The sequence below is a fragment of the Myxine glutinosa genome, chromosome 3 (assembly GCF_964187855.1).
Source record: "Myxine glutinosa chromosome 3, kmMyxGlut1.1, whole genome shotgun sequence".
Taxonomy (NCBI): domain Eukaryota; kingdom Metazoa; phylum Chordata; class Myxini; order Myxiniformes; family Myxinidae; genus Myxine; species Myxine glutinosa.
Genome location: NC_136263.1, coordinates 122,155,994 through 122,183,474, shown reverse-complemented (window position 1 = coordinate 122,183,474; position 27,481 = coordinate 122,155,994). Strand labels below are relative to the sequence as shown.

The window sequence follows — 27,481 nt, the reverse complement described above, 5'->3', positions numbered from 1 at the left end:
CATTTTGTTTTCATCGAGAGCACCAATATTCCTGAACACTGCCATGTCTTGAATTTGCCTTCAGACTTCGATCACCTTAGAAACCTCATTGCCAATTTGTAATATACTGAACAAACACCTCCACATCAATATTTCAGTAAGGGAACAGACCGAGAGAGGGACACAGGTACTGTTGTATGACGACGCCATTACAGAACCTTTTATTCTGTACATGCGCAGCCTCAACACTATGTGATTGCACCATTCAACACAATACTGCACACACTGGTTTACCTTGGCCTTGGGTGAGGCGTGGTTTCATGGGGGCAAAGGGTGGTAGTTGCCCGCTCATGTCACGTCCCCATTGGTCCTCTGTTGCCGCAGTGTGACGTTGCACCTTGGCAGTGCCACGGTACTTGCCGTGGCTTTGCAGGAACTGCATTGTTAATGATGGTAGCGCAAACAGGCTTTGCATGAACCGTGTCATCAATGATGGCAGTGTTAACATGGCTCTTAATGTGTGTTTTTGCGGTGTAATGTGAGACATGTTGTGTTGTATATATGCTTTATGCTGTGGGAACGTGCAAGGGGAAGAAGGATTGGAAAAGAGATTCAAATGGATTGTGGATGAGAGTGATTTAAACTGATTGAATGAAGAGTGTGGGTTGTAAGAAAGTATGAGGTTCTGAGTGGGAAAGCATGAAGGATTTTAGAGAGGCAAGGGGCAAGAAAGATTTGAAAGCTAAAAGTTGAGCAATTGGGAAGGATGGATGGATGGACAGGGGAATGGATGGATAAGGGGGGATGGATTGGGGGGAATTCAAGTGTGAAATTACAAAGGGAATCAAATCTGCTAAACACACACAATGCATTTTCCCCATCCCTGTTGTTGTTGTTTAGCCCCGGAAAGTTCTCATGAACAAGCCCACAGCACAGAGACAGCCGATCGATCCCGCAGAAGAGACCCAGAATGATGTACCCCCACCTTCACAAATTCAGGGCCACGATAGAGTTAGAGAGAGAGAGAGGCAAGAGGGAAAGGGCCGGTCCTTGAGGACCGATCGGCACTCTGACTGTGACCGCATTTCCCTGACGAATCTGGGCAGCAGGGAAGAATGGGGAAGATTTGGCTTGTGTTGGGGGAATGGGGGTACAACCACCATGAAGAGATGTCCCTGATAGTTTCCCCCTTCCATTTTGTGGGGGGAGTGGTGTGGGTAGCAGTAGCCTGACTAAACACACTTACTCATGAAATATCTATCTGAGGGTTCCTTATGTGTTGATGTGTCATCCCAGGATCCTTTTTCCATAACCGCAACAATATGGGCCTACATTGTACGATATCCACAACCAATACAACACACCACCTTGGGGAATGTATTCATTTATGTACCTTGTACGTTTCTACATTTACTTATTTACTGTACTAGTAGTAGTACACCGGCTAACTACGGGAGGGGCAGAAAGGGTCATTCCTCTTTGGGGTACATAGATTACAGTCGATCTATGGTCTGGTCTCAAGAACATTGGGTGTGTTAATTTACCAAGTTTCTTGTGGAGAGATCGCCAAGTGGTTTAAGCATTCGAGCAAGCACTCCATTCAAAACCGTTAAGGAACGGCTGGCTTGGCAAGCGCTAGCTAGCTGCTTGGTAAATGAGCACAACCCGGGCTTCCTCTCTTTCAGTTTCGTGTTAAACAGCGGGAGCGAGTTTCTAAAGTTCACTACGAAAAACGCCGCGTTAGCTCCAGGACGGGTCATGTTATTAACCCAACACTTATAGACTATCGTCGCCTGCGGAACTACGTAACGTCCGGTTGGTGCACCCTTCACGACAACAGTCACGTGATTGGATACGTTGAAAACAAACCACAAAAGGGCACATGTTACAGCCGGAAATTATGGAAACGGTGTCGGGTATTTGATCATAACTCGCTGAATTCTTGTCTGATCTTTAAAATTTTAACTTTCCGACAAGCTAGAAGTAATTCTCTTTCTAACAATATAAAGTTTTATGAAAAATAATACGAAATGTTTGTATAGCCGCCCGCGGAACTACGTAACTTCCGGTTAGTGCACCCTTTCGACAACAGTCACGCGATTGGATACACTCAAAAGAAACCGAAAAAGGGCACGTGTTACAGCTTACTTCCGGTAGTCTCGCCCTCACCTATGGGGTATATAGAGTACAATAATTCTTCGCTCAGTTATGTAAGTAAAACTTACCTCACGCATGTCGGGATTCCTCCAAATTTCTTCATTTAGTGTTATAAACAGCATTAGCGACTGTTTAAAAAGCTAATTATACATGTTTGTGGTTTATAATATTTTTACCTCTGGTAGAGGCCGTTGGGCCGTTGCTCCCACGAAAACCCCATGATAAGCTATTTATAAACGTTGACTCGATGTTTGTTCAAGGAGGAAAAATACTTTGGGGAGGTGGGATACTAATGGTGTTCATATTGTTTTGCAATAACATTAATTATATGCTATTATCGCTAGTTTTGTTATTCGAAGGGGCCTTGGAAAAATGCCACGATAAAGCTAATTTAACATTTATATACACCTCAACGTGCAACCCCATTGACGGCAATGGCGGGCAAACCCGTTCGGGGGGAGAAAACCCCCTTTGGGAGGGGGGCAAATGAATGCGCTACCACCTTCATTATGTAACCCTCGGTCATCGTGTCAAGTTTGGTTGAGATTGGATAAGTAACGACGGAATATATTGGCGTCAAAAATTCATCAGACAGACGGACAGACACAAATGGCGTATTTTAGTATGATGATTTGTTTAAATGTAAAATGTACATGTACCAAAGGTGTGTTCGGTGGCTGTGTCCTTAACGAAATTTTACAACCTTATTTTAGTTTCCATACTTCTCACCATCAGGATAAAATGCCGATTTAATTTCCAGAAAAAAGGCATGGATTCAGCAGTTAGTCCAAAGCAGCATTACAGGTACAATATTGTGCATACTGGTGTAATATCCAAAAGGTGTAAATATAATTATGGTGAAAACGACAGGTGCCAGGCAAAAGTTTTAAACAGTTTAAAGGCGTATACTAAATGCAGTGCCTCATTTCAGATATTTGTGTCAGTTATGCTAGATTCTACCAGTGGAGCTGATGTCATATAGGTCGTACATACACACAAGCCACATACATTCAAATGTGATATCACACAAAGTGCATTGGATGGCAGGCTGACATTTGTTTGACGGTCATGGCTGCCATCCTGGATAAGAGTGATACAGCCATTGCTCATCTCCTATTGGACCCCAATTTCTGAGAAGCAGCAGAGTCAATACAGATAATGTCACATCCTAAGGTTCCTGGTGTCTTTTGTAACAAATAGCAGCTAACACACATATAAAGCTTTACAATTGCTTTTTGTGACCACTGCATGAGAGGATGAATATAATTGATGGGTCTTTGGGAGAGGGGAGGCTTGGAGGTTTGGTGAGTAAGGATTTTGTAAAAGCCTGTGTACAAAGTATTCTGGCTTTTATCCCATCTAGAATATCAGTTTTGCAAACTTTAATAGGCGGAAATTGCTAATTTTGTGACAATTCTGTGCACGTGTGACATTCCTCAATATAATTTGCTCCTTGCTTAGCAGATGGAAACCCATTTAGCAAGTGCAGTGTCAACACATCGACCTGAAAGAAAATCTCAACCCTTTCCATGTAATAGGTGGAATTTGTTCCTCTCAATCAATAAAATCTTTTGTGAAGCAATATTGACACCGATTCGGCGAAATTAACACCAATAGATTGTGTGCAAACAATCCATCGACATACTAAGCATGCAAATTGATGGAATTGACCATCCTCTTTCCCCATGTGTTCCTGATTTTTCCAATTAGATTCCTGATCCCTTTCTTTTTTCTCTTTTCTCACACACTCCCTATCCTCATCAACTTCCCAACGTGTATTTTCATCCCAGTCCCCTGCCCCTTAATTTTTACATATAGCCGAGGCTCGTGGAAGAGATAGAACAACACATAACAGATAAAAACAGAAAGCAAAACATGGAGGCATGGAGAAGGAAACTCCAAGGAGTAAAAACTATGGTACATTTTGGTTTTGGTTGGGAGGTGAGAGGGTTGGACGATGATAGAAAAGACAATGGTTTTGGATCGGAGACGATCTGAGATGGTGGTGAACAGCTGTCTTGAGGACCTGGGGGGAAGAATGACATTGAAGAGGATGTGGTTGGTATAATCTGTGCGATAATGACCTGGCACTTTAAGTTGACACTAACTGTGCTAACACTAGTATAAATCGTACAAGTTATACTACAAAATATCACTTATAACCAGCTCTAATGTGAAAATTATTTAGCCAAGACTATTTATATGAAGGAAAGGTTGAGCAAGCTATATCTAATACTAACACGAGTAGGGGAGAGGCAGGTTAGTTGATACACTTTTCAGTTATGTTGGCCTATAATGAAGACTGTTAGCTCGACAGGATTCATGAATTGTCCAAAAGAAATATCAGGGTCTTGTACATATCTGTGAAGCATGCCAGATCCGCTGCATTATCAAACTTGGAATGGTGGCTCACAAAAAAACTGTTTGTCAAACGTATCATCTGACGTGACAAAGTGGGTAAGTTGATACACCTTGGTAGGTTAGATGATACATTGATTTACATGGTGAATGAGTTGGATGATACATCGATTTACATGGTGAATGAGTTCGATGATACATCGATTTACATGGCGAATGAGTTAGATGATACATCGATTTACATGGTGAATGAGTTCGATGATACATCGATTTACATGGTGAATGAGTTAGATGATACATCGATTTACATGGTGAATGAGTTCGATGATACATTGATTTACATGGTGAATGAGTTCGATGATACATTGATTTACATGGTGAATGAGTTCGATGATACATTGATTTACATGGTGAATGAGTGAGATGATACATCGATTTACATGGTGAATGAGTTAGATGATACATCGATTTACATGGTGAATGAGTTCGATGATACATTGATTTACATGGTGAATGAGTGAGATGATATATCGATTTACATGGTGAATGAGTTCGATGATACATCGATTTACATGGTGAATGAGTTCGATGATACATCGATTTACATGGTGAATGAGTTCGATGATACATCGATTTACATGGTGAATGAGTTCGATGATACATAGATTTACATGGTGAATGAGTTCGATGATACATCCATTTACATGGTGAATGAGTTCGATGATACATCCATTTACATGGTGAATGAGTTCGATGATACATCGATTTACATGGTGAATGAGTTCGATGATACATCGATTTACATGGTGAATGAGTTCGATGATACATCGATTTACATGGTGAATGAGTTCGATGATACATAGATTTACATGGTGAATGAGTTCCATGATACATCGATTTACATGGTGAACGAGTTCCATGATACATCGATTTACATGGTGAACGAGTTCGATGATACATCGATTTACATGGTGAATGAGTTCGATGATACATTGATTTACATGGTGAATGAGTTCGGTGATACATCGATTTACATGGTGAATGAGTTAGATGATACATCGATTTACATGGTGAATGAGTTAGATGATACATCGATTTACATGGTGAATGAGTTCGATGATACATCGATTTACATGGTGATTGAGTTAGATGATACATCGATTTACATGGTGAATGAGTTCGATGATACATCGATTTACATGGTGAATGAGTTCGATGATACATCGATTTACATGGTGAATGAGTTAGATGATACATTGATTTACATGGTGAATGAGTTAGATGATACATCGATTTACATTGTGAATGAGTTCGATGATACATCGATTTACATGGTGAATGAGTTGGATGATACATCGATTTACATGGTGAATGAGTTCGATGATACATCGATTTACATGGTGAATGAGTTAGATGATACATTGATTTACATGGTGAATAAGTTCGATGATACGTCGATTTATACGGTGAATGAGTTCGATGATACATCAATTTACATGGTGAATGAGTTCGATGATACATCGATTTACATGGTGAATGAGTTCGATGATACATCGATTTACATGGTGAATGAGTTTGATGATACATCGATTTACATGGTGAATGAGTTTGATGATACATCGATTTACATGGTATTTCTGCCAATAGTAACAAATTAGCATGCACATAATTACAGATACACATCAAACTAGGCTCCATACCATCATTTCTGTATAATATTTTTACTAATGGTATTTTCAGTCAATGAGCACTGTTAATTAAAGCTGTTTGTTTGTTATTTATTCAGTTGTATACCTGCTATGTATAGGTAATGTAAAGTATATCTAACAATAGGGCTAAAGGTTAAGTTAGAGAGAGGATAAAAGATCTGCCAAACAAATGAATCGGCAAGCATCAAATATCAGGAAAGGAACAGAATTCACAATTGGTGAATGAGTGTTGATGGACACAACTTTTATATCATAAAGATGTACAGTGTAGGCTATATAGGTCCGACATATATTATGATGTATGAAGCCCAGTTACAAATGGCTACAGCATTGTCTTGTAAAAAAAAAAAAATGAATGGGTTAGTTGATACAGGTCGGTAGGGTTAGTTGATACGCGTATCAACTAACCTACTCAGACTGTATCATCTAACCCATCCATGGGTTTTTTGCAACACATGTTTCCCACATGCTTATGTTTATTATCCTGGCAATGAAAGCAGCATAGGCTGAAAGCCACTTTCACAAGGTATAATCAACCAATGAGAACTCCTGTGAAATCTATGTAGTATTATCACAATAAATGATCTTACCTTTTGTTGGCGTTTTTACTCAGGAGGACACAAATCTGTTTTTTTGGAGAATCACACCAATTCTTTGTCTGTAACTTCTTGACCTACTTATCAATGATATGTAATTCAACTAGCTAACAACAGAGCATTTACACAAGTTTCATTTCTGAGGGCTGGGAGGAAGGTTGTATCAACTAACCTACTGTATCAACTAATCCACTGTATCAACTAACCTACTGCATCAACTAACCTACTGTATCAACTAACCTACTGTATCATCTAACCGACTGTATCAACTAACCGACTGTATCAACTAACCTACTGTATCAACTAACCTACTGTATCAACTAACCTACTGTATCAACTTACCTACTGTATCAACTAACCTGCCTCTCCCCTACTCGGTGTTGCCCGGTGATGTTCCAATCCTGTTGGCATTTTCAAGAAATCAAATTGGTTTTTTTTCTATTTTTTTTGTGGGTGCCTAAAACATTTCCCGAAACCCACTATAGGAAATATTACACAGACACACACAAGACATAATTTTATATTACCTTTCACATGTCATAGCTACAAGGGCTCAGGCAATTTAGAGCGATTCCAAAAAAAATCCAAAGAAAATTAACTTTTTTTTTTTTTCAAAATTTCTAAAAATTTCCCTACATCACTCACTGATGAACCTCTGAAAGTTTGACAAAGATCCGTTCAGCCATTTCTGAGAAAAATGGTGAAGTCCACAGAATCTTGTTTCTCACAGTCTGAGAGTCTTTTAGGTGCTTTTTTGCAAACTCCAAGCGGGCTTTCATGTGTCTTTCACTAAGGAGAGTTTTCCATCCGGCCACTCTGCCATAAAGCCCAGATCGGTGGAGTGTTGCAGTGATGGTTGTCCTTCTGGAAGTTTCTCCCATCTCCACACAGGATCTCTGGAGCTCAGCCAGAGTGACCATTGGGTTCTTTGTCACCTCTCTTACCAAGGCCCTTCTCCCCCGATTGCTCGGTTTGGCCGGGCGGCCAGCTCTAGGAAGAGTCCTGGTTGTTCCAAACTTCTTCCATTTAAGAATTATGGAGGCCACTGTGCTCTTGGGAACCTTCAATGCAGCAGAAATGTTTTTTAGGCTTCCCCAGATCTGTGCCTCGACACAATCCTGTCTCTGAGCTCTGCAGGCAGTTCCTTCGACCTCATGGCTTGGTTTTTGCTCTGATATGCATCGTCAGCTGTGAGACCTTATATAGACAGGTGTGTGCCTTTCCAAATCATGTCCAATCCATTGAATTTATGACTGTTGGACTCCAATCAAGGTGTGGAAACATCTCAAAGATGATGAAGAGAAATGGGAGGCACCTGAGCTAAATTTCAAGTGTCATAGCAAAGGGTATGAATACTTATGTCCATGTGATATTTCAGTCTTTTCTTTTTAATAAATTTTCAAAACCTTCTAAAATTCTGTTTTCTCTTTGTCATTATGGGGGTATTGAGTGTAGATTGATGAGGGAAACAATGAATTTAAACGATTTCAGCATAAGGCTGCAACATAACAAAATGTGAAAAAAGTGAAGGGTCTGAATATTTTCTGAATGCACTGTAAATTCTCCATGTGAATGTGTACGGTGTTGCACCACCTGGTGATGGTGGCAGAGATTATTACGATTTCCTTTTTTAACCTGGGAAACACTGAGGTTAAAGCACTCTTTGCAAGGGTAAATTTTTCCTCCTTCCCTTCCACCCTCCCCCAAAACGGTGGAGCCTGTCACCTCCCCCCCCCCCCCCCAAAGATGTATATGTAGTATAGCTTTTCCCTCCCACTGCCTTCCCCACCTGACCCCCTTCCACTTACCCCACTCCCTTCCTTGCTCAACCCTCCCTCTCCAGCCTCTCCCCCCTCACATGGCAATGCCAGGTACTCCTGCTAGTAATATATAAAGCTCTTTCTAACCACTGACTCACTGACTGACTGATATTAATGTTTGGTACCTTCCAGGTGTTGTAGAAAGCTGAAATTTGGCATGCCCATGGACAGCAAAGCCGGCACACCGGAACAAAAATCACAGAACCGTTGCAAAGCGTCTGTGAATGAAAATTTACGTTAAAAAAACTGTAAATGCATCCGTTAAAAAAAAACCTCAATCGATGTCTAGTATTTGAAAATTGTAATTTATATAACTAAACTGTGAAATGAAAACCTTAATTAAAATTTACGTTTAAAAAACCTTACACGCATCTGTAAAAGAAATGAACAAAAAAAATCCTCAATCAACATCCAGCAGCAAGTCGGTGATGCTTGCCTATAATAATAAAGCTTCTATTTATTATGTACCTGTGTTCAAGGCATGGTTCCTTATCACTTACAATGTGTAAGCATACCCCACATATGTTTCTAACAGTGCAACTGCAACCGCGCACTAACATCAGTACTTCCCAGGACATGTTTTGCATCAAAGACTCTACTTTCTGTCAGGTAGGATTGTAAACACTGTAGGGGATTTAAAGGTGGAAATAGTGGTGACTTTTCCCACCGGGCCCCAGGGTCCCCTGGACCCCCTTCCCTTTTATGCATAATATTATTGGCTTCGACTTCGGTTCAATTGAAATAAAATTGAGCCCACGCTTTTACTGCTGTAATGTTCGCACATGTAAATATTGTTTTGTCATCTGCTTGTACCTACGTGGGTTGGAGATAAAGAACGCACTATAAGATAAAGAACATGCCTTTTGCCTTTGGGTCTGTACAGTAACCAAACAACATCTCGTTATGTGTGACATGCATATTTGACTTACTTTTTATCCACAATAGTGCAGTTATTTCTTGTAGATGAGTTGCAAATATTTTAAAATGCTTAAGGTACAAAAGTGAACAAGTGGCAACAAGATAGAGCATTTATCAATACAGAGCCACACTGGGATATATAAATGAAAGTATATCTAAGAACCAGTATGGACTCACTCACTCACTCACTGACTGGTACACAGCACTGTTACATTACATTTACTTAGAATAGTGCTTCAGAAACGTGCAAGCCGAATAAGTCAACCAACACATTGATGGAGGTACAGATCCCTAATTTTGAATCAACAAGCTTGCCTGAGATTAGAACCTCCAGGTAGGTCAACAACCAAAGCGTCTGACTACAGTGTGCAATAAATAAGCTCTCACCTTTTTTTTTTTTTTTTTTTTTTTGTACACTGAATCGAGGCTCGTGAAAGAGCTAACATTTACTTCACAAACAAATCAACCAGCCAAACAAAACACACAAAAAGCGGGAGCGGAAAACAAGATGGGGAGAGAAGGTGAAGCACACAAACACAACATTTGAGAGCAGGGAGATGTGTGGAACGGAGAGGGCTTGGGGGGAGGAGGCATGGGAAGGGGGGGGGGGTGGAGGGAGAAGTATAAAACACAAGGACACCAATGACTTCCAGGACAGAAGTTGGTATTTCAAAAAAGTGGAATTGGGGTGAAATTAGCGGGGGTAGAAAAGATCAAGGTTTTGGATGGGGGAAGATAAGAGATGGTGATGAACAGCTGTTTTAAAGACCTGGAGGGTGGAGTGGGATTGAAGAGAGTGAGGGAGTTTGTTCCAGAGGCGGGAGAAAAGAGGAATGAAGGAGTGAAGGTGAGCAGAGAGTCTTGATTTTGGCAGTTTGACCATAAGAGGGTTGCAGGCAGATCTTGTGCGACCTGGAGGAATATTTGCGGGACAGAGCCCAGAGAGAGCTGGGGGGGCAAGGCCAGAGAGGAGTCGGTAGAAGATGGAAAGACCACCAACCTGCCTGCGGTGAGTGAGTGAGAGGCCCTTGGAGTTAGCTTCATCGCGGGAGGTTCTAATGATTCTGAATGCTTTGGTTTCAACAGCGTGAAGACGAGCTAGGTGTGAGGCAGGAGCACCAGCCCAGAGGGGAGAGCAGTATTCCATTGAGCTGCGGATGAAAGCCTTGTATGTGGTGAGGAGCTCAGGTGTGCCAAGGAAGGACTTCGCACGACGGAGGATGCCCAGTCGGCGACTGGCTTTGGAGGCCAGATTTGAAATATGGTTTTCCCAGGAAAGATCAAGGCAGATAGTGAGACCCAAAAGCTTGAGTGACAGAACTTCTTGGAGAGGATTATTCAGAAAGTGGATGGGAGGGTTGTCCAGTCGGTCTTTCCGGAGAGACATCGTAAGAGTGTGAGATTTGTCAGGATTGAAAGACATGTTCCACTTGTTTACCCAGTCTGTGATTTTGTCCAGGTCTGCAGAGAGTGAGGAGGCAGCAGACTGCCGATCTGAGGGATGAAGAATGGAGCGACAGAGAGTAGAGTCATCAGCAAAGAGATACAGAGGATTTTCAAGAGAGTCAGAGAGATCATTGATGAAGACCAGAAAAAGCACAGGGCCTAGAACACTGCCTTGTGGAACTCCAGCCTGAACAGGAAGAGGAGATGAGAGAAACCCATTCAGGGCCACACGTTGACTATGACTAGAGAGGAAGTCCGCCAGCCATGCGTGGAGATTTCCATGGATACCAAAAGAGGAGAGTTTGGTGAGCAGAGCGGGGTGCCAGACCGTATCGAAGGCACGTGATATGTCAAGGGAGACAGCTCTAACTTCCTGTTTGGCATTGAGGACCTCCATCCATTGTTGAGAAAGCAGAAGCAGCATGTCCAGAGTAGAGTGTCCAGGTCTGAAACCAAATTGATGATCAGAGATCAAGCCATTGGAGAAGAGGAAAGATTTCATATCTGAAGCAATGATGGATTCCATGACTTTGCTGATAATTGGGAGAAGGCTGATTGGTCTGTAGTTGCTGGGATCTGTTTTTGCACCTTTTTTGTGCAAAGCGGTGATGTTGGCAGATTTCCAAGCAGATGGAAGATGACCTTGAGCAAAAGAGAGGGTGAAGAGAACAGAGAGAGGGAGTGAAAGACCGGAAGAACAGGATTTTAGGACCCATGGGCTGATGCCGTCAGGTCCAGTTGCAGAATCCGAGTCGAGGGTTGACAGAAACTTTTCCACCTTGTCAGGAGGAAAGGACACAGAGTCCAGGAGCAGCTGGGTACGACTGGGTACGGTGGGTACAGAGAGGGATGGGTTTGGGACACAAGATTTAGAGGCAAACACAGAGTTGAGGCATTCAGCTTTTTCACGTGCGGAGTCAGCCATGTGGCCATTTGAGGTGAGGGAGGGGATGGAGGGGGAACAAACACCAGAAACAGATTTGACCAGACGCCACCAGGATTTGGAAGAGGGAGACAGATAAGAGAGTTCGGTCCTGAGAACGGAGAGATATTGTTTCCTGGCTCTCCTGAGGGTGGACACACACTTGTTTCGGGCTTTGTGAAAGGAAATGAGATTTCCTTCCGTTGGATTTGCTTTCCAGGAGACGAAAGCAAGTTGTTTCTGGGCAATAGCCTCACCACAAGATTCCGTGTACCATGGACGGGAGGAAGGGTATGACAACAGAAGACGAGATGGGATAAATCTGTGCATGAGAGAGAGCAGTTTGCTTTGGAAGAATTCCCAGGAAGAATTTATGCCAGAGGCAGTAGAGATGGGAGACCAGTCCAGATGATTGATGGCTGCTTGAAGACCGTGCCAGTTGGCCTGAGTGAAATGCCAGACTCGTCGACGCTGAGGAGGCTCTCTGAGAATGGTCAGAGAGATGTCCACTTTAACAAGCACATGATCAGAAGAGCCGATTGGAGCAGAAGAAGAGCAGCAGACATTTTCAGGGAAGTTAGTCATAACCAAGTCCAGAAGAGAAGATGCTCCGTTGACTGAAATCCGGGTCGGGAAATTGACAGATTGTGTCAGTCCCAGTGAGTCACAGAAGTCCTTTGCTGAAGAGCCATGGCTGGTGAGAGAGGTACCCACACCCAGCCAACTGGCATGGTGACAGTTGAAATCACCACATATGAGGAAGAGAGAGTTGGGATGGGTAGATAGAAGTTGGTCCATATTCTCAGACAGCGAGATGTAGATGGAGTCATCACTGTTTGGTGGACGGTACAACACACATATGAACAAAAGGTGGGAGCGAAGGGGAAGCCGTAGCCAAAGGTATTCCTGGGGGTGAGGTGGAGAGAGGGCAGTGCAGGGCGAGTGAGGAAGAGAGTTTTTTATAAAGATAGCAATCCCACCTCCAGGACGAGGCTCAGGTCTATCATACCGGAGTAGGGAGTAACCTGGGAGAGATACCAAGGAATCAGAGACATCATGAAGGAGGAAAGTTTCTGTTAAGCAGATCACGTCTGGTTTGTCAGAAGCAACCTGTATGGAGAGATCAGACATGTTTGAGCGAAGGCCCCGGATGTTTGAGGTCCATACTGTTAAGGAAGAGGAAGGGGGAGCATCGGATACAGAACGGGGGGGGGGGCGGTAGGGTAAGATGTGGAAGAGGAGGAAGAGGTAGGGAGAGCTGTTGAAGGTGTGTCAGAGATTACAGAATAGCTCGGAGAAAGGGAAGGATGGGGCAGACAAAAGGTTTGATGGTGATTGGGAGAGGCGCAGTGAGGTGTTATTTGACGAGGGGGAAGAGCGAGGCAGAAGGTTGAGGGAGATGAAGGTGAAAGTTGGAAGGGGGAAGAAGCGGGGAGGACGCTTTGAGGGGGAGGGGTGAGAGGGGAGTCTAGGGGGGGAGGAGCGAGGGAGAGTCTCGGAGGGGAGGGGTGTGGGGGGAGATTTGAAAGGAATGGGTGATTGGGAAGATTTGGAGGGGAGGGGCAAGGGGGAAGATTTGAAAGAGATGGGTGATGGGGATGATTTGGAGGGGATGGGCAAGGGGGTAGATTTGGAGGGGAGGGGTGATGGGAAATGGGATTTTGGGGTGATGGGATTTTGAAAAATGTACGATTAATGGGAAACGAACATTTATTGCAAAATGAGTTTCTTGAGACATTCGAGTCAAAAATACGTTTGAGGACGCTGGAGGGAGGATGGAGTGCTGGAGAGTTTAGGGAATGAATGAAAGATGCACTATAAGAGATGGAATTTTTTTTTGGAATGAATGGATTTGGTGAGCAAGTCGAAAGCATCCTTTTATAGAAGAAGAAGAAAAAGGTGTTATAGAATATGACAGAATACAGGTCTTCTGGGTTCAGATGAGACATTTTTTAACAACGTGATCACAAACAGCGTGGTCGAAGAATGAACGAACGAACAACTAAGAATGAATAAACGAATAAAAACGGAAGGAAATGTTTTTGGGTTTTTTTTTTTTTTTTGGAGATTTTAAAACAAGGAAGTATGGGATGAAAAGACCGTGAAAAACAAACAGAAAACAGAGACCGGAAAAAAATTGCAGCGTGATCGGAGAACCGCTGAGACAAAAACAAAGCCTAAAGCCAAGGTTGGACACAGTAGCCTAGTACTACACTTAGGCCTCAGAATACACGATGAGAAAGACCGACGATTCTGTACACAGGTATGAAAAACCAACGCCAAGAATACTATTAAAGACACCCCAATAGGTACATACAAGACCAGTTTCAACAAAAACACAATTGTGAAAAGTTACTTAACTTCGAAAGCGAGCGTGCATGGACAGCTTTGAAGAGACGAGACCTCCAACCTAATCAATTACCCCAGGTTGTTAGGATTATAAATAAATTAACCCTTATCTCTCTTTTATCCAAAGAAAGCTGCATAAAGCAACCAATAAAAGCTACACAAGGGAAGCCCTTTGCTGTTTCAAACTCTACCCAAGTTCCTCTGTAGCTGCAAATATTCACAAGCAGTACATACATGAGAATATCAATGCTTCACACCCCCCTCAGCAACTGGACCAGTTTCATCACTTGTTGGAAAGTCATCAGTGACAGCTTAGACAGAAACACGCATCACTGAGGCTACACATGACATCTTAATATTTGGCCGAGCAACCAAGTGACGTAATGCCAGATATCTAGTGGAACAAGACTGTGACCAATTTTTACCTTTAACAGGGTACCTCGGAGCCACTAAACGAAACCGTCGGAACAAACAGGATCAGCCAGGAGACCAATTCAGGTTTATACATGTACAACATTGTAAATAAAAGCACAATAAACTAACACAGCAAACAGACAATGATTCCCAAAATTACCTACCACCAGCACTCATGTCCACGAAACGGATCCGGTATGTACAGTCAATTTAGTGAAATAACTTGGGCCCATGCATGCGCTCAACAAAAGAGATACAATTTGGGGAGAAAGACTGCTATCTGATCTGTGCTACAGGTTCTGCAGAACTCAACCTGCTTCCCCCAACGGATGTTGCATGAGCTGGATGCCTGCGGTACCTGGGAGGCGTCAGTCCCCACACGACCATGGTGGGAGGTGCCCAAATGCTCACACTGTTCTTTATTATTGATGCTCAGTCTTCAGGTGCCACCCACCAATGCCCATGATGTTATGGCCACCAACTCCCTCTCCCTGGCTCATTGAGACATAATGTGGAGCTGCTTTCCTCTATGTTCGTGCCAGGCCCTCACCTGAAATAACCAGCACAGGACAGGACCACACAGCAGCAAGAATCAGTGCAGGGATGAGGATCATTTCAGGAATGAGGATCAGCACAGTGATGAGGATCAGTGCAGTGAACAAATGGGAATCGGCAATACACCAACCAGTTAGTCATCCTGCAGGAACGATGGATTACATTTTCTTTTATTCAAGCACTCATGGTGCGTAACCACAACTACAGTTCTTGACCCGCCTGATTCTTCCCCGATTGGCTGTTTTACGCCGGGTAATGAATGCTTCTTGATCTGCTTGGCACTTCCAGCTGATTGGTTGCTTCTCTGAAGGGTTTGAACACATTGTGATCCACTCTACCCCAAATTGGTGAGGGGTGAAGAGAACGAAAGACAGATGCAGGGAAAAATACATGTAATGGGATGGGAGTCTGGGGTTAGAAAAACACGAGGGAAGTGAACATCTATTACATGCACAATGCATGTCTATTCACACGGAGTATGATAGCTTAACTAAACTTGTACTTCAGAAATAACTGGCGCTATACTAAGGATTCTTTAACCCCAAAGGATTATTTCCGCAACAACATTCTACAACAACATTCCTGACTATTTCAGCATACATTTTTGGACACTAAATAATAACAAATTCTTTAAGAAATCAACCCCAGTTACTTTATTGTGAATTACAAGAGGCCACAACAAAAGTTTTAAAACAGTGAATACTGAATATGAAATTACTTTTCATCAGCTTGTTCCCTTATTTGAGAGTCTATGAATGTGTTAAAAATGGCACCAAGGAAGCAACTTTCAACAGATCAGTGTGTGAAGATCGAAACTCTTCAAGAAGGGCACACTATGAAGAAAATCCAAACTCTGCAAGAAGCAGCACAAACTATGAAGAAAATAGCAGAAATTGCGAAGATCTACCATGTTGTGAGCTACACTTCACAACACCTGAAATAAACTTGCTCTGTGCAAGCCAAGAAAAGACTAGAAAGACCCAGAAGAACCTCCCCAAGGCAAGACTAGCAGTGATAAGTTGCTCAGCTTATGCAATAGAAGAGAATCACGACAGCAGCTGACAAATGAGAGCAGGCCTGAAACATTATCATCTCATCCAGCACTGTGCACAGAAGGTTGATTGCAGCAGGTCTACATGGCAGAGTTGCAGCAAAGAAACCACTGCTGAGACCACAGAATAAGGTGAAAAGACTAATATTTGCAACACAACACCAACATTGGGAGACTGAACAATGAAATAAGTTACTCCGCTCTGATTAATCAAAAATTGAACCTTTGGATCGAAGAGATGTCAGTTCTTCTGCTGAATACCGGGAGAACGTTACGATGTGGAATTTTTGCAGCCTACTCTTAAAGACGGGAGAGGTACTGTGACTGTCTGGGGTTGTATTTCAGCTTTTGATGTCGGGAAACGTGTCGAAATCAATGGGACGCAAACCAAAGAGAAGTACAAGGAGATTGTCAGTGGTTTTGGCATTTCACTCGGGCCAACAGGCACGGTCTTCAAGCAGCCATCAATCAACTGGACTGGTCTCCCATCTCTACCACCTTTGACATCAACTCATCCTGAGAATTCTTCCAAAGTAAATTGCTCTCTCTTAAGCACAGATTTATCGCATCTCATCTTCAGTTGTCATACCCTTCCTCCCGTCCATGGTACATGGAATCTTGTGGTGATGCAGTTGCCCAGAAATAACTTGCCTTCGCCTCCTGGAAAGCAAATCCAACGGAAGGAAATCTCATTTCCTTTCACAAAGCCCTAAACAAGTGTGTGTCCACCCTCAGGAGAGCCAGGAAACAATATCTCTCCACTCTCAAGACCGAACTCTCAAACCTGTCTCCCTCTTCCAAATCCTGGTGGTGTCTGGTCAAATCTGTTTCTGGTGTTTGTTCCCCCTCCATCCCCTCCCTTACCTCAAATGGCTACACAGCTGACTCCGCACATGAAAAAGCTGAATGTATCAACTCTGTGTTTGCCTATAAATATTGTGTCCCAAACCCATCCCTCTCTGTACCCACCATACCCAGTCATACCCAGCTGCTCCTGGACTCTGTGTGCTTTCCTCCTGTCAAGGTGGAGAAGTTTCTGTCAACCCTCGACTCTGATTCTGATTCTGCAACTGGACCTGATGGCATCAGCCCACGGACCCTAAAATCCTGCTCTGCAACTCTTTTACTCCCTCTCTCTGTTCTCTTCACCCTCTCTTTCGCTCAAGGTCATCTGCCATCAGCTTCGAAATCAGCCAACATCACCGCTTTACACAAAAAATGTGCAAAAACATATCCTTGCAACTACAGACCAATCAGCCTTCTCCCAATTATCAGCAAAGTCATGGAATTCCATCATTGCTTCTGATATCAAATCTTTCCTCTTCTCCAATGGCTTGATCTCTGATCATCAATTTGGTTTCAGACCAGGTCACTCTACTCTGGAAATGCTGCTTCTGCTGTCTCAACAATGGATGGAGGTTCTCAATGCGAAACAGGAAATTAGAGCTGTCTCCCTTTACATAGTCACGTGAAAAAGTAAGTACACCCCATGTAAAGTTTTGACTTTTTCAACATATTTCAACATACAGCTATTTGATCTTCATTTCAACAATATTGATTGATAAAGGTGATATAAATAACAAATATCATGAAACATTTACATTTTGTAGTCCATTGTATAATTTAAATAAACATAAATGCAAATTTCGCATGTGGAAAAAGTAAGTACACCCCTACATTTATCACTACTTCAAATACCTAAAATTAGAATCAGGTGCACCAGCTCAGATGCAAATGATTAGAACATCGTTAAAGAAGATCTTGGAGGAACCTGTCTTATTTAAACCTCAGACATTTAGTTTGGTTTGCTCTTTGTTGTTGAAGTGTGTGGTGTCACCATGCCTAGATCAAAAGAGCTCTCTGAGGCCTTCAGAAAGAAGGTTATAGATGCCTATGAGTCTGGGAAGGGATTTAAAAAGTCTGGGAAGGGATCTCCAACAATTTGAAATTAATCATTCGACTGTCTGGAAGATCATCTGCAAGTGGAGAAGATTCCAAACAACTGCCAACTTGTTCAGGCCAGGCCGCCCGAGCAAGTTCAGCCCGAGAGCAGACCGCAAGATGCTGAAAGAAGTCTCGAAGAACCCCAGAATGTCATCATGGGACCTACACGTAGCTCTTGCCACTGTTGATGTCAAAGTTGCACGAGTCTACCATCAGAAAGTGGCTGCACAAATTTGATCTACATGGGAGGTGTGCCAGGAGGAAACCTTTGCTGTCCAGAAAGAACATCAGGGCAAGACTAAAGTTTGCCAATTAACACCTCGGCAAAGACCAGCACTTCTGGAACAATGTGCTCTAGACAGATGAGTCAAAGGTAGAGCTATTTGGCCACAGTACCAGAAGACATGTTTGGCGAAAACCAAAGACAGCATTTGACCACAAGAACTTGATACCAACTGTAAAGCATGGTGGTGGAAATATTATGGTTTGGGGCAGCTTTGCTGGGCAGCTCACCATCATATAATCCAGTATGAATTCTTCATTGTACCAGAGGATGCTTGAGGATAATGTGAGCCCATCTGTCGGAAAGTTGAAGCTCAACCGAAGGTGGACCTTGCAACATGACAATGACCCTAAACATACCAGTAAATCCACCAATGAATGTCTGAAAAGAAAGAAATGGAGGGTTCTGGAATGGCCAAGTCAAAGCCCGGATCTAAATCCCATCGAGATGTTGTGGGGGGATTTGAAACGAGCTGTGCATGCAAGAAACCCCTCAAACATCGCACAGCTGAAATAATTCTGCATGGAGGAGTGGGCAAAAATTTCTCCCCGTCGATGTCAGATACTGGTAGACAGTTATAAGAAACGCCGACTTGAGGTTGTTTCTGCCAAAGGGGGCAACACCACCGATTCGAGCCAAGGGTGTACTTACTTTTTCCACATGCGAAATTTGCATTCATGTTTATTTAAATTATACAATGGACTACAAAATGTAAATGTTTCATGATATTTGTTATATTATATCACCTTTATCTGTCAATATTGTTGAAATGAAGATCAAATAGCTGGATGTTGAAATATGTTGAAAAAGTCAAAACTGTACATGGGGTGTACTTACTTTTTCACGTGGCTGTATCACATGCCTTCGATACGGTCTGGCACCCCGCTCTGCTCACCAAACTCTCCTGCTATGGTCTCCATGGAAATCTCCACACATGGCTTGCGGACTTCCTCTCTTGTCGTAGTCAACGTGTGGCCTTGAATGGGTTTCTCTCATCTCCCCTTCCTGTTCAGGCTGGAGTTCCCCAAGGCAGTTTTCTGGGCCCTGTGCTTTTTCTGGTCTTCATCAATGATCTTCAAAGATAGCGAAAGAGAGGTGTGATGTGATGGGGGTGAGTTGCTTGAAGGATGAAGTGGGACAAATCGTTGTGGACCCAGATGGAATTAAAGGAAGATGGAAAAGATATATGGAAATACTGTTGAATGCAGAGAATGAATGGGATCGCAACATAGAGGGTAACACAGTTTTAGGACCGGCAGAGAAGATAGCCGAGAAGGAAGTTGAGGAAGCGATAAAAGCAATGAAGAGTAGAAAAGCGGGAGGGCCGACGGGAGTTGTGGGAGATATGTTGAAGGCAGTGGGAAATTGGGGTGTGAAGAGAATGACAGAGATCTGCAATCTGGTGGTGAAAGAAGGCCGCATTCCAGTGGCTTGGGAACCGAGTACACTCGTCCCTCTATACAAGGGGAAAGGTGACGCTCTGGACTGTGGCTCATATCGAGCGATAAAGTTATTGGAGCATGGAATGAAGGTATTGGAAAGGGTGTTGGAGAGGAGGATAAGGAAGAGAGTGAAGATCGACGAAATGCAGTTTGGATTTATGCCAGGAAGAGGAACGACAGACGTGCTTTTTATTGTGAGGCAGTTGCAGGAAAAGTACATGGAGAAGAGGCAGAAGTTGTTTCTTGGGTTTGTTGATCTGGAGAAAGCATTCGATGGGGTTCCACGTGAAGTTGTGACATGGGCATTGAGGAAGTTAGGAGTGGAGGAATGGTTTATCAGAGTAGTGATGGCAATGCACAAAAGAGCGCGCACAGCTGTAAGGACGAAGGATGGGAACAGTGGTGAGTTTGAGGTGAAGGTGGGAGTGCATCAGGGGTCGGTACTAAGTCCACTACTATTTGTAGCTGTGATGGAGGTGCTGACTCAGAACGTAAAGGAGGGTTTACCGTGGGATTTGTTGCATGCAGATGATCTGGTGTTGATTGCGGAAAGTATGGATGGACTGAAGGAGAAGATGAACAAGTGAAAGGAATGTATGGAGACAAAAGGTCTGAAGGTGAATATCGGAAAAACAAAGGTGATGGCAAGTGGTAAAGCATGAGGTGAGGTGGAAAGAACTGGGAAGTGGCCGTGTGCTGTGTGCAGGAAGGGTGTCGGAGTGAATTCCATTCAATGTTCAATGTGTGCTGAGTGGGTTCATCAAAAATGTAGTGGTTTGAGAGGGCCATTAACCAGTGTGGCAGCTACATTCAAGTGTAAGGTGTGCACAGAGGGAGCTGCAGATGGAGGAAATGTTGAGTTGGATCTTGGAGACGGTGTGAAGCTGGAAGGTGTGAAAACATTTTGTTACCTAGGAGACATGCTGAATGGAGAAGGTGGATCAGACTCGGCAACGGTTGCTGGAGTGAGATGTGCATGGAAGAAGTTTCGGGAACTGAGTGGCATGCTGACGAGGAGGGGAGTGTCGTTGAAGCTGAAGGGAAAGGTGTATGCTGCATGTGTGAGAAGTGTTATGATTTATGGGAGTGAGACATGGGTAATGAACGTAGAGCAGCAATGAAGCCTGGAAAGGGTGGAAATGCGAATGGTTCGGTGGATGTGTGGAGTATCGTTGAGAGAGAGGAAGACAAATGATGAATTGCGAAAGATGATGGGAATAGAGCCTGTGATGGATGCTGTGAAGAGAAACAGGTTGAGATGGTTTGGTCATGTGTTGAGGAAGGATGAAAGTGACTGGTTGAGAAGAGTGATGGAAATGAATGTAGAAGGAAGTAGAGGACGGGGAAGACCGAGAAAAACATGGCGAAAAATGGTCGAAGAAGAAATGCGGGCAAGGGGGTTAACAAGGAGAGATGCAGAAAATAGGGCAAAATGGAGAAGATTGTCATGGGGACCGCAAGGCTAACGCCCGCTCTTGCAGGGAAAATGGCCTTAAAATGCCTGTTGTTTTTTTGGTGTATCAATGATCTCTCTGACTCTCCTGAAAATCCTCTCGATCTCTTTGCTGATGACTCCATTCTCTGCTGCTTCATTCCTCATCCCTCAAATCGGCAGTCTGCAGCCTCCTCACTCTCTGCAGACCTGGACAAAATCACAGACTGGTCAAACAAGTGGAACATGTCTTTCAATCCTGGCAAATCTCACACTCTTATTATGTCTCTCCGAAAAGACCGACTGGACAACTCTCCCATCCACTTTCTGAACAATCCTCTCCAAGAATTTCTGTCACTCAAGCTTTTGGGTCTCACTATCTGCCATGATCTTTCCTGGGAAAACCATATTTCCAATCTGGCCTCCAAAGCCAGTCGCCGACTGGGCATCCTCCGTCATGCGGAGTCCTTCCTTGGCATACCTGAGCTCCTCACCACATACAATGATTTCATCCGCAGCTCAATGGAATACTGTTCTCCCCTCTGGGCCGGTGCTCCTGCCTCACACCTAGCTCGGCTTCACGCTGTTGAAACCAAAGCTTTCAGAATCATTGGAATCTCCCACGATGAAGCTAACTCGGAGGGCCTTTCACTTACTCACCACAGGCAGGTTGGTGGTCTTTCTGTCTTCTACTGACTCCTCTCCGGCCTTGCTCCTCCAGCTCTCTCTGGGCTCTGTCCCCCAAATATTCCTACAGGTCGCACAAGATCTGCCTGCAACCCTCTTATGTTTAAACTGCAAAAATAAAGACTCTCTGCTCACCTTCACTCCTTCATTCCTCTTTTCTCCCACCTCTGGAACAAACTCCCTCACTCTCTTCAATCCCACTCCTCCCTCCAGGTCTTTAAAACAGCTGTTCATTGCCATCTCTTGTCTTTCCCCATCCAAAACCTTGATCTTTTCTACCCCTGCTAATTTCACCCCATATCTACTTTTTTGAAATGCTTACTTCTTTCCTGGAAGTCCTTGCAGTGTCCTTGTGTTTTATACTTCTCCCACTTCCCCCCCTTCCTACGCCTTCTCCCCCTAAGCCCTCTCCCTCCCACAGATCTCCCGATGTCCCTGCTCTCAAATGTTGTGTTTGTGTGCTTCCCTTTCTCTCCCCATCTTGTCTACCGCTCCCCTTATTATATATTTTGTGTTTCTGTTTGATTTTTTGTGTGATAAATGTTAGCTCTTTAACGAGCCTCGATCCTGTATACAAAAATAAATAAATAAATAAAGATACTGCAGTACCATGCAGTTGCTTGTGCAAATAGTGTAATCAGAAAGGGATTCATCTACCAACAGAATAATGGTCCTAAACACACTTATTGCTGGTGTGCCTTAAGTGTTAGAATGACAACCCCAGAGTCTGGATGAGATCTTTCAAGGTCATATGGGATTATCCGTCACCAACTTCTGGTGACATTCATGATCAGATTTATCCAAACATCCCTGTCCTGCACTACTTTCTGAAGCTCTAGCAGACAGCTTCATTGCAGCCTTTACCCCCATGCATCAAGCACATACAGATTTGGCATCTTCCTCTTCTTTACTCATCCTTACCCATCATTGATGGCTTCTCCAGACTTTCGTTTTCTCCACGCATGGTGTCCAAAGTACAAAAGATTCTGTTTTAGCATCAGTGGTTCTAATGTACATGATAGTCTAATTTATTCAACCATTGATTTGTTTGTTATTCTTGCAGTCCATGGAATTTTAAAAATTTGTCTCCAGCATGACATTTAAAAACCGTCAATCTTCGTTTCTTTCAATTTCACTGTCCCCGAGTGACATCCATACATTGCAAATGGAAACACCACAGCATTCACCAGACTCCGATTGATTTTGTTGTGACATCTTTGTCTTTTCAGGTATTTGTCAATCGTTACATTGCTGTTCTAGGTGAGGCATTCTTTGGAGGCCTCCCCCTCACAACAACCCTTCACCCTTCCCTTGTTTTTTTTCCTTTGATTACCGGAATCAACACGTTGCTGGTAACCGCAGTCGGAAACACACAGGTACAAAACTCACCGAGAACCGGATCCTCCTCTGGAAATAAGGAAAGAAAACGTGAGCTTTATGGGGGTGGGGTGTCACTCTACCCCACTTAGCCCTTAGTTTGGTCCTGCACACAACTCAGATTGATGATCACACTCCCATTTGAGTGAATCTGTTTCTCCTTTATCCCCCTCTCCCTCCTCCTCCCCCCTCCCTTTTCCTCCCTCCCCTTCTCCTTCCTCCCTCCCCTTCTCCTTCCTTCCTCCCCTTCTCCTTCCTTCCTCCCCTTCTCCTTCCCCTCTCCCCCTCTCATTCCCCTCTCCCCCTCTCATTCCCCTCCCCCTCTCATTCCTCCTCGCCCTCCTCTTCTCCTTCCCCCTCTCATTCCCCCTCGCCCTCCCCTTCTCCTTCCCCCTCCCCTTCTCCTTCCCCCTCCCCTTCTATTCCCAGCACAATGGCCAAATTACAAATTCCTACCCTAGCCTCACTCAAATGTCAGGTTCATGAAAGATTGGGCAAAGATTCCCCCTGCCAACCCCACAATAATGTGGGTATGATTGTGGCCATTAAAGAAGAATATTAATCCATGAAGAAGAAGCAGGGCATCAAGCATTTCACCTTCAGGGGACATTTTTTTCGTTCAGAGGGTACATCGTCAATAATGATGAGTATAATTAATATTGACATTGTTGCAAAATAATAATATTGGTAAATTGAACATCACTCGGTAGAGTGCACACCTCCGCCAGGATGAACAGTTTACGTTTTGTATCCCACCGATAGGCCGGATCTGGATTCGGGCCTGAACCAAAATATAATCGGCTTGTTATTGGCACCAAACCAACTCATACATCCAGTTTTGGCATATCGTCCACAACCTTGTGAAACAACATGCTATATATATCGTGTTTGGTCGTACCAGTCAATGGTGAAGAATCACTGAAAAATTCTTGTATCTGGATCCGGATTCGAATCTTCACCAAAATCGAATCAATTCTTCCACGTCACACATCGAACCCCTCCACAAAATTTCTTGTTAATCGGACCAATGGTTGCAGAGAAAAGCATACTCACGTTTTGTGTGGACAGACAAACAGAGCGACAGATCGACAAACAAACGGACACAAATGCAATACCCTCTTCTCTGGAGAAGGTAATAATAAGGATAATAACACGGCAGAGTTTAAAGCAGTTAAAAGTTAAAATGTACAAGTTGATAAGGACTTTGAATACAAATGTAACTCAACGATGTAAAATTGTGTTGTCAATTTTCTCAATTTGCCCCAATTTCTCCTTGGACATCATTTACAATGGCGAATATCATCTCCTTATACAACATATTATCACCTTCTTGCAAATCCGGGCCAAATTAAAACCTGTTTGACCTGTCATGCCTTCCCATATCCAAACGTATTAAATTTGGGAAGAGTACCGTCACACAATGACCTGTGTCTATATAATACATATACCGAGAAATTTATTAAAATTATTATTTCATATTTAAAAATATATAAAATTTCATGTTTCATTATAGTTCCTAATTAATGTCCATAAAATTTCATTCATAAAATAAATATACCACAATATTTTTTGTGTGTCTGAAAGTAGTGTCTTTGTGTCTTCTGAGGGTGTTTTTTAGATTTGACTTTGTCAATTAAATTCAAAATAAGGAGCCAGGCCCAGGGTCGATGCCAGGTTAGGGTTGTTGTCGAAGTAAGGTACATTGGTAAGCTAAACCCGATGTGTAGAGAGAATCCCACTCCAACATGTAAAACAAACAAAAAGTTTTCTTAGCTCAAGAAACAAATCAATAAACCAAGAAACCCCACAATAATATAATCAGTAGTAATCAGAACAAAAAAATAACAACAAAAAAAACAACAAAACAAGCAAGGCAAGTAGAAAGAAATGACAATAAATAAACAAATATCAATTACAAAAATAACACCGAAGTGGAAAAGTATGCCACGCAAGGCAAGCTGGGTTTAAAATCCAGAAAATACCATACCTACTAACCCATGACATGAGACACCCGAGTCCAACTAAACAACGAGTGGGGCTTCCAACCACCCAAAGCCCCTCACAACCCCGCACATCCCAAAACTCCAAACCCCTCACAACCCCGCACATTCCAAAACTCCAAACCCCTCGGAACCCCCACACCCCAAGCTCCTCACAACTTCCCACACCCAAGCCCCTCACAACTTCCCACACCCCAAAACTCCAAGACCCTCACAACCCTCCCACATTACTCTCAACCCTAAACCTCCCCACACCCCATTCCCTCCTCACAAACCCAATCTCCTCACCCTCCTCAAAGGAAATAAAGGAAGGACACCTTAAACAGATTTCCAAAAGAAACCCCTTCCCTTGTTTTTTTTCCTTTGATTACCGGAATCAACACGTTGCTCGTAACTGCAGTCGGAAACACACAGGTACAAAACTCACCGAGAACCGGATCCTCCTCTGGAAATAAGGAAAGAAAGGTGAGCTTTATGGGGGTGGGGTGTCACTTAACCCCACTTAGCCCTTAGTTTCGTCCTGCACACAACTCAGATTGATGATCACACTCCCATTTGAGTGAATCTGTTTCTCCTTTATCCCCCTCTCCCTCCCGCTCCCCCCCTCCCTCTCCTTCCTCCTCCCCACTCCCCTTATCCCTCCCCTTCTCCTTCCCCTCTTCCTTTCTCCTTCCCCTTCCCTTCTCCTTCCCCCTCCCCTTCTCCTTCCCCCTCCCCACTCCCCTTCTCCTTCCTCCTCCCCACTCCCCTTCTCCTTCCTCCCTCCCCTTCTCCTTCCTCCCTCCCCTTCTCCTTCCTCCCTACCCTTCTCCATCCCCTCTCCCCCTCTCATTCCCCCCCCCCACTCATTCCCCCTCCCCCTCTCATTCCCCTTCCCCCCTTCCCCCCTCCCCTTCCCCTTTCCCCTCCCATTCTCCTTCCCCCTCCCTCCTCCCCTCCCTCCTCCCCTCCCTTCCCTCTCCCTCCTCCCTCCCTCCTCCCTCCTCCCTCCCTCCTCCCTCCTCCTCCTCCCCTCCTTCTCCTCCCCTCTTCCCCTTCTCCTCCCCCTCCCCTTCTCCTAACCCTTCTCTCCTCCCTCCTCCTCCCCTCTTCCCCTTCTCCTCCCCTCCTTCTCCTCCCCCTCCCCATTCCTAACCCTTCTCCCCTCCTTCGCCGTCCCCCCTCCTCCCTCCTTCCCTCCCCCTCCTCCCCTTCTCCTAACCCTCCTCCTGTCCTTCCCCCGTTCCTCCTCCTCCCCCTCCCTCCTCCTTTCCCCTCTCCCCCCCACGACTCCCCGAAATATCCAATCTGTTTTCCACAGCTGCGTCTGGTCGAGCATCTTTTGAAAATGAACAACACACGAATCGTCGATAGAAAAATAATTTCCTATTCAGTTTGAAAATAATCAAAATGTAATCAACGCGAGTTGGTCACATGACATAATAGTTGTCACATAATAGTCATAATAGTTGTCTCATAATAGTCATAATAGTTGGTCCCATTCACATAATAGTGAATGCTCACGTGAGTTTGAAAGTCATTTTCGCATCGATCGTGCTCGTCCTGCGTGTGTGTGTGAACGCAACTTCGCGCCAATGCGCTCAAAGTAACTTCGCACCAAAGTAAGTTTGCATTTTCCCATTTGTCGGCCTTTTATAAACGCGTCCGCGACGAGCCGTGTTTACATTGCCCAACGAGCCTTGTTAGCGCAGGCGAAGCTCCGATGGCCAATAAAACAATCAACCATAAGCCTTTCGCAACAACGTTTAAAGGGCACTGCGCGTTCGTGGTCCGTTCAGATGACGTCAAACTCCGCTCAGAGTTAAGTTCAACTTCACACCGACTGTACCTTACGGGGGGGGTTTGTAAGGAGGGGTAATTACCTCGTTAGAGCGGATGTTAATTAAAGCGATCCGCGTTATCTCCTCGACGTGAGGGTGTTTGAGGAACACTCTTGATCTCTCAGGTCAGAGTCGCTCGAGCACGCACCGCATTCCCCGCCCACTCGGCACCGGCTCCCGTAGCTGGCCCCGCCCCGCGCCGCAGCTCATTGGCCGGTCGGA

General features: G+C 44.0%; 1 protein-coding gene across 3 annotated transcripts; it reads right to left on the bottom strand.

The window, feature by feature from the left end:
• Positions 1-2,867: 2,867 nt before the first annotated feature.
• On the bottom strand, positions 2,868-27,440 carry LOC144891353 (uncharacterized). Of its 3 annotated transcripts, none has more exons than XR_013622873.1 (3): positions 27,302-27,440; positions 8,745-8,837; positions 2,868-4,162 (listed from the first exon to the last, which is right to left on the bottom strand). XR_013622873.1 is itself a non-coding variant. In XM_078774526.1 (3 exons), exons 1-3 carry the CDS (start codon positions 15,166-15,168, stop codon positions 3,945-3,947), a joined length of 357 nt encoding a protein of 118 aa, XP_078630652.1. In that variant the 5' UTR covers positions 15,169-15,220; the 3' UTR covers positions 3,823-3,944. The 3 variants fall into 3 exon arrangements, 1 of the variants encoding a protein (XP_078630652.1); XR_013622874.1 differs by lacking the exon at positions 27,302-27,440 and adding an exon at positions 25,867-25,992; XM_078774526.1 differs by lacking the exon at positions 27,302-27,440 and adding an exon at positions 15,123-15,220 and having other exon boundaries at positions 3,823-4,162.
• Positions 27,441-27,481: the final 41 nt, after the last annotated feature.

Coding starts and splice junctions, on each gene's coding strand:
- LOC144891353 (XM_078774526.1), bottom strand. CDS start 15,168: ATGAGCCAGGGAGAGGGAGTTGGTGGCCATAACATCATGGGCATTG. Junction 8,838..15,122: donor CCATAACATCATGGGCATTG/GTGGGTGGCACC, acceptor TTTCATTCACAG/ACGCTTTGCAACGGTTCTGT. Junction 4,163..8,744: donor CTTTCTACAACACCTGGAAG/GTACCAAACATT, acceptor TCTTCCCCCCAG/GTCCTCAAGACAGCTGTTCA.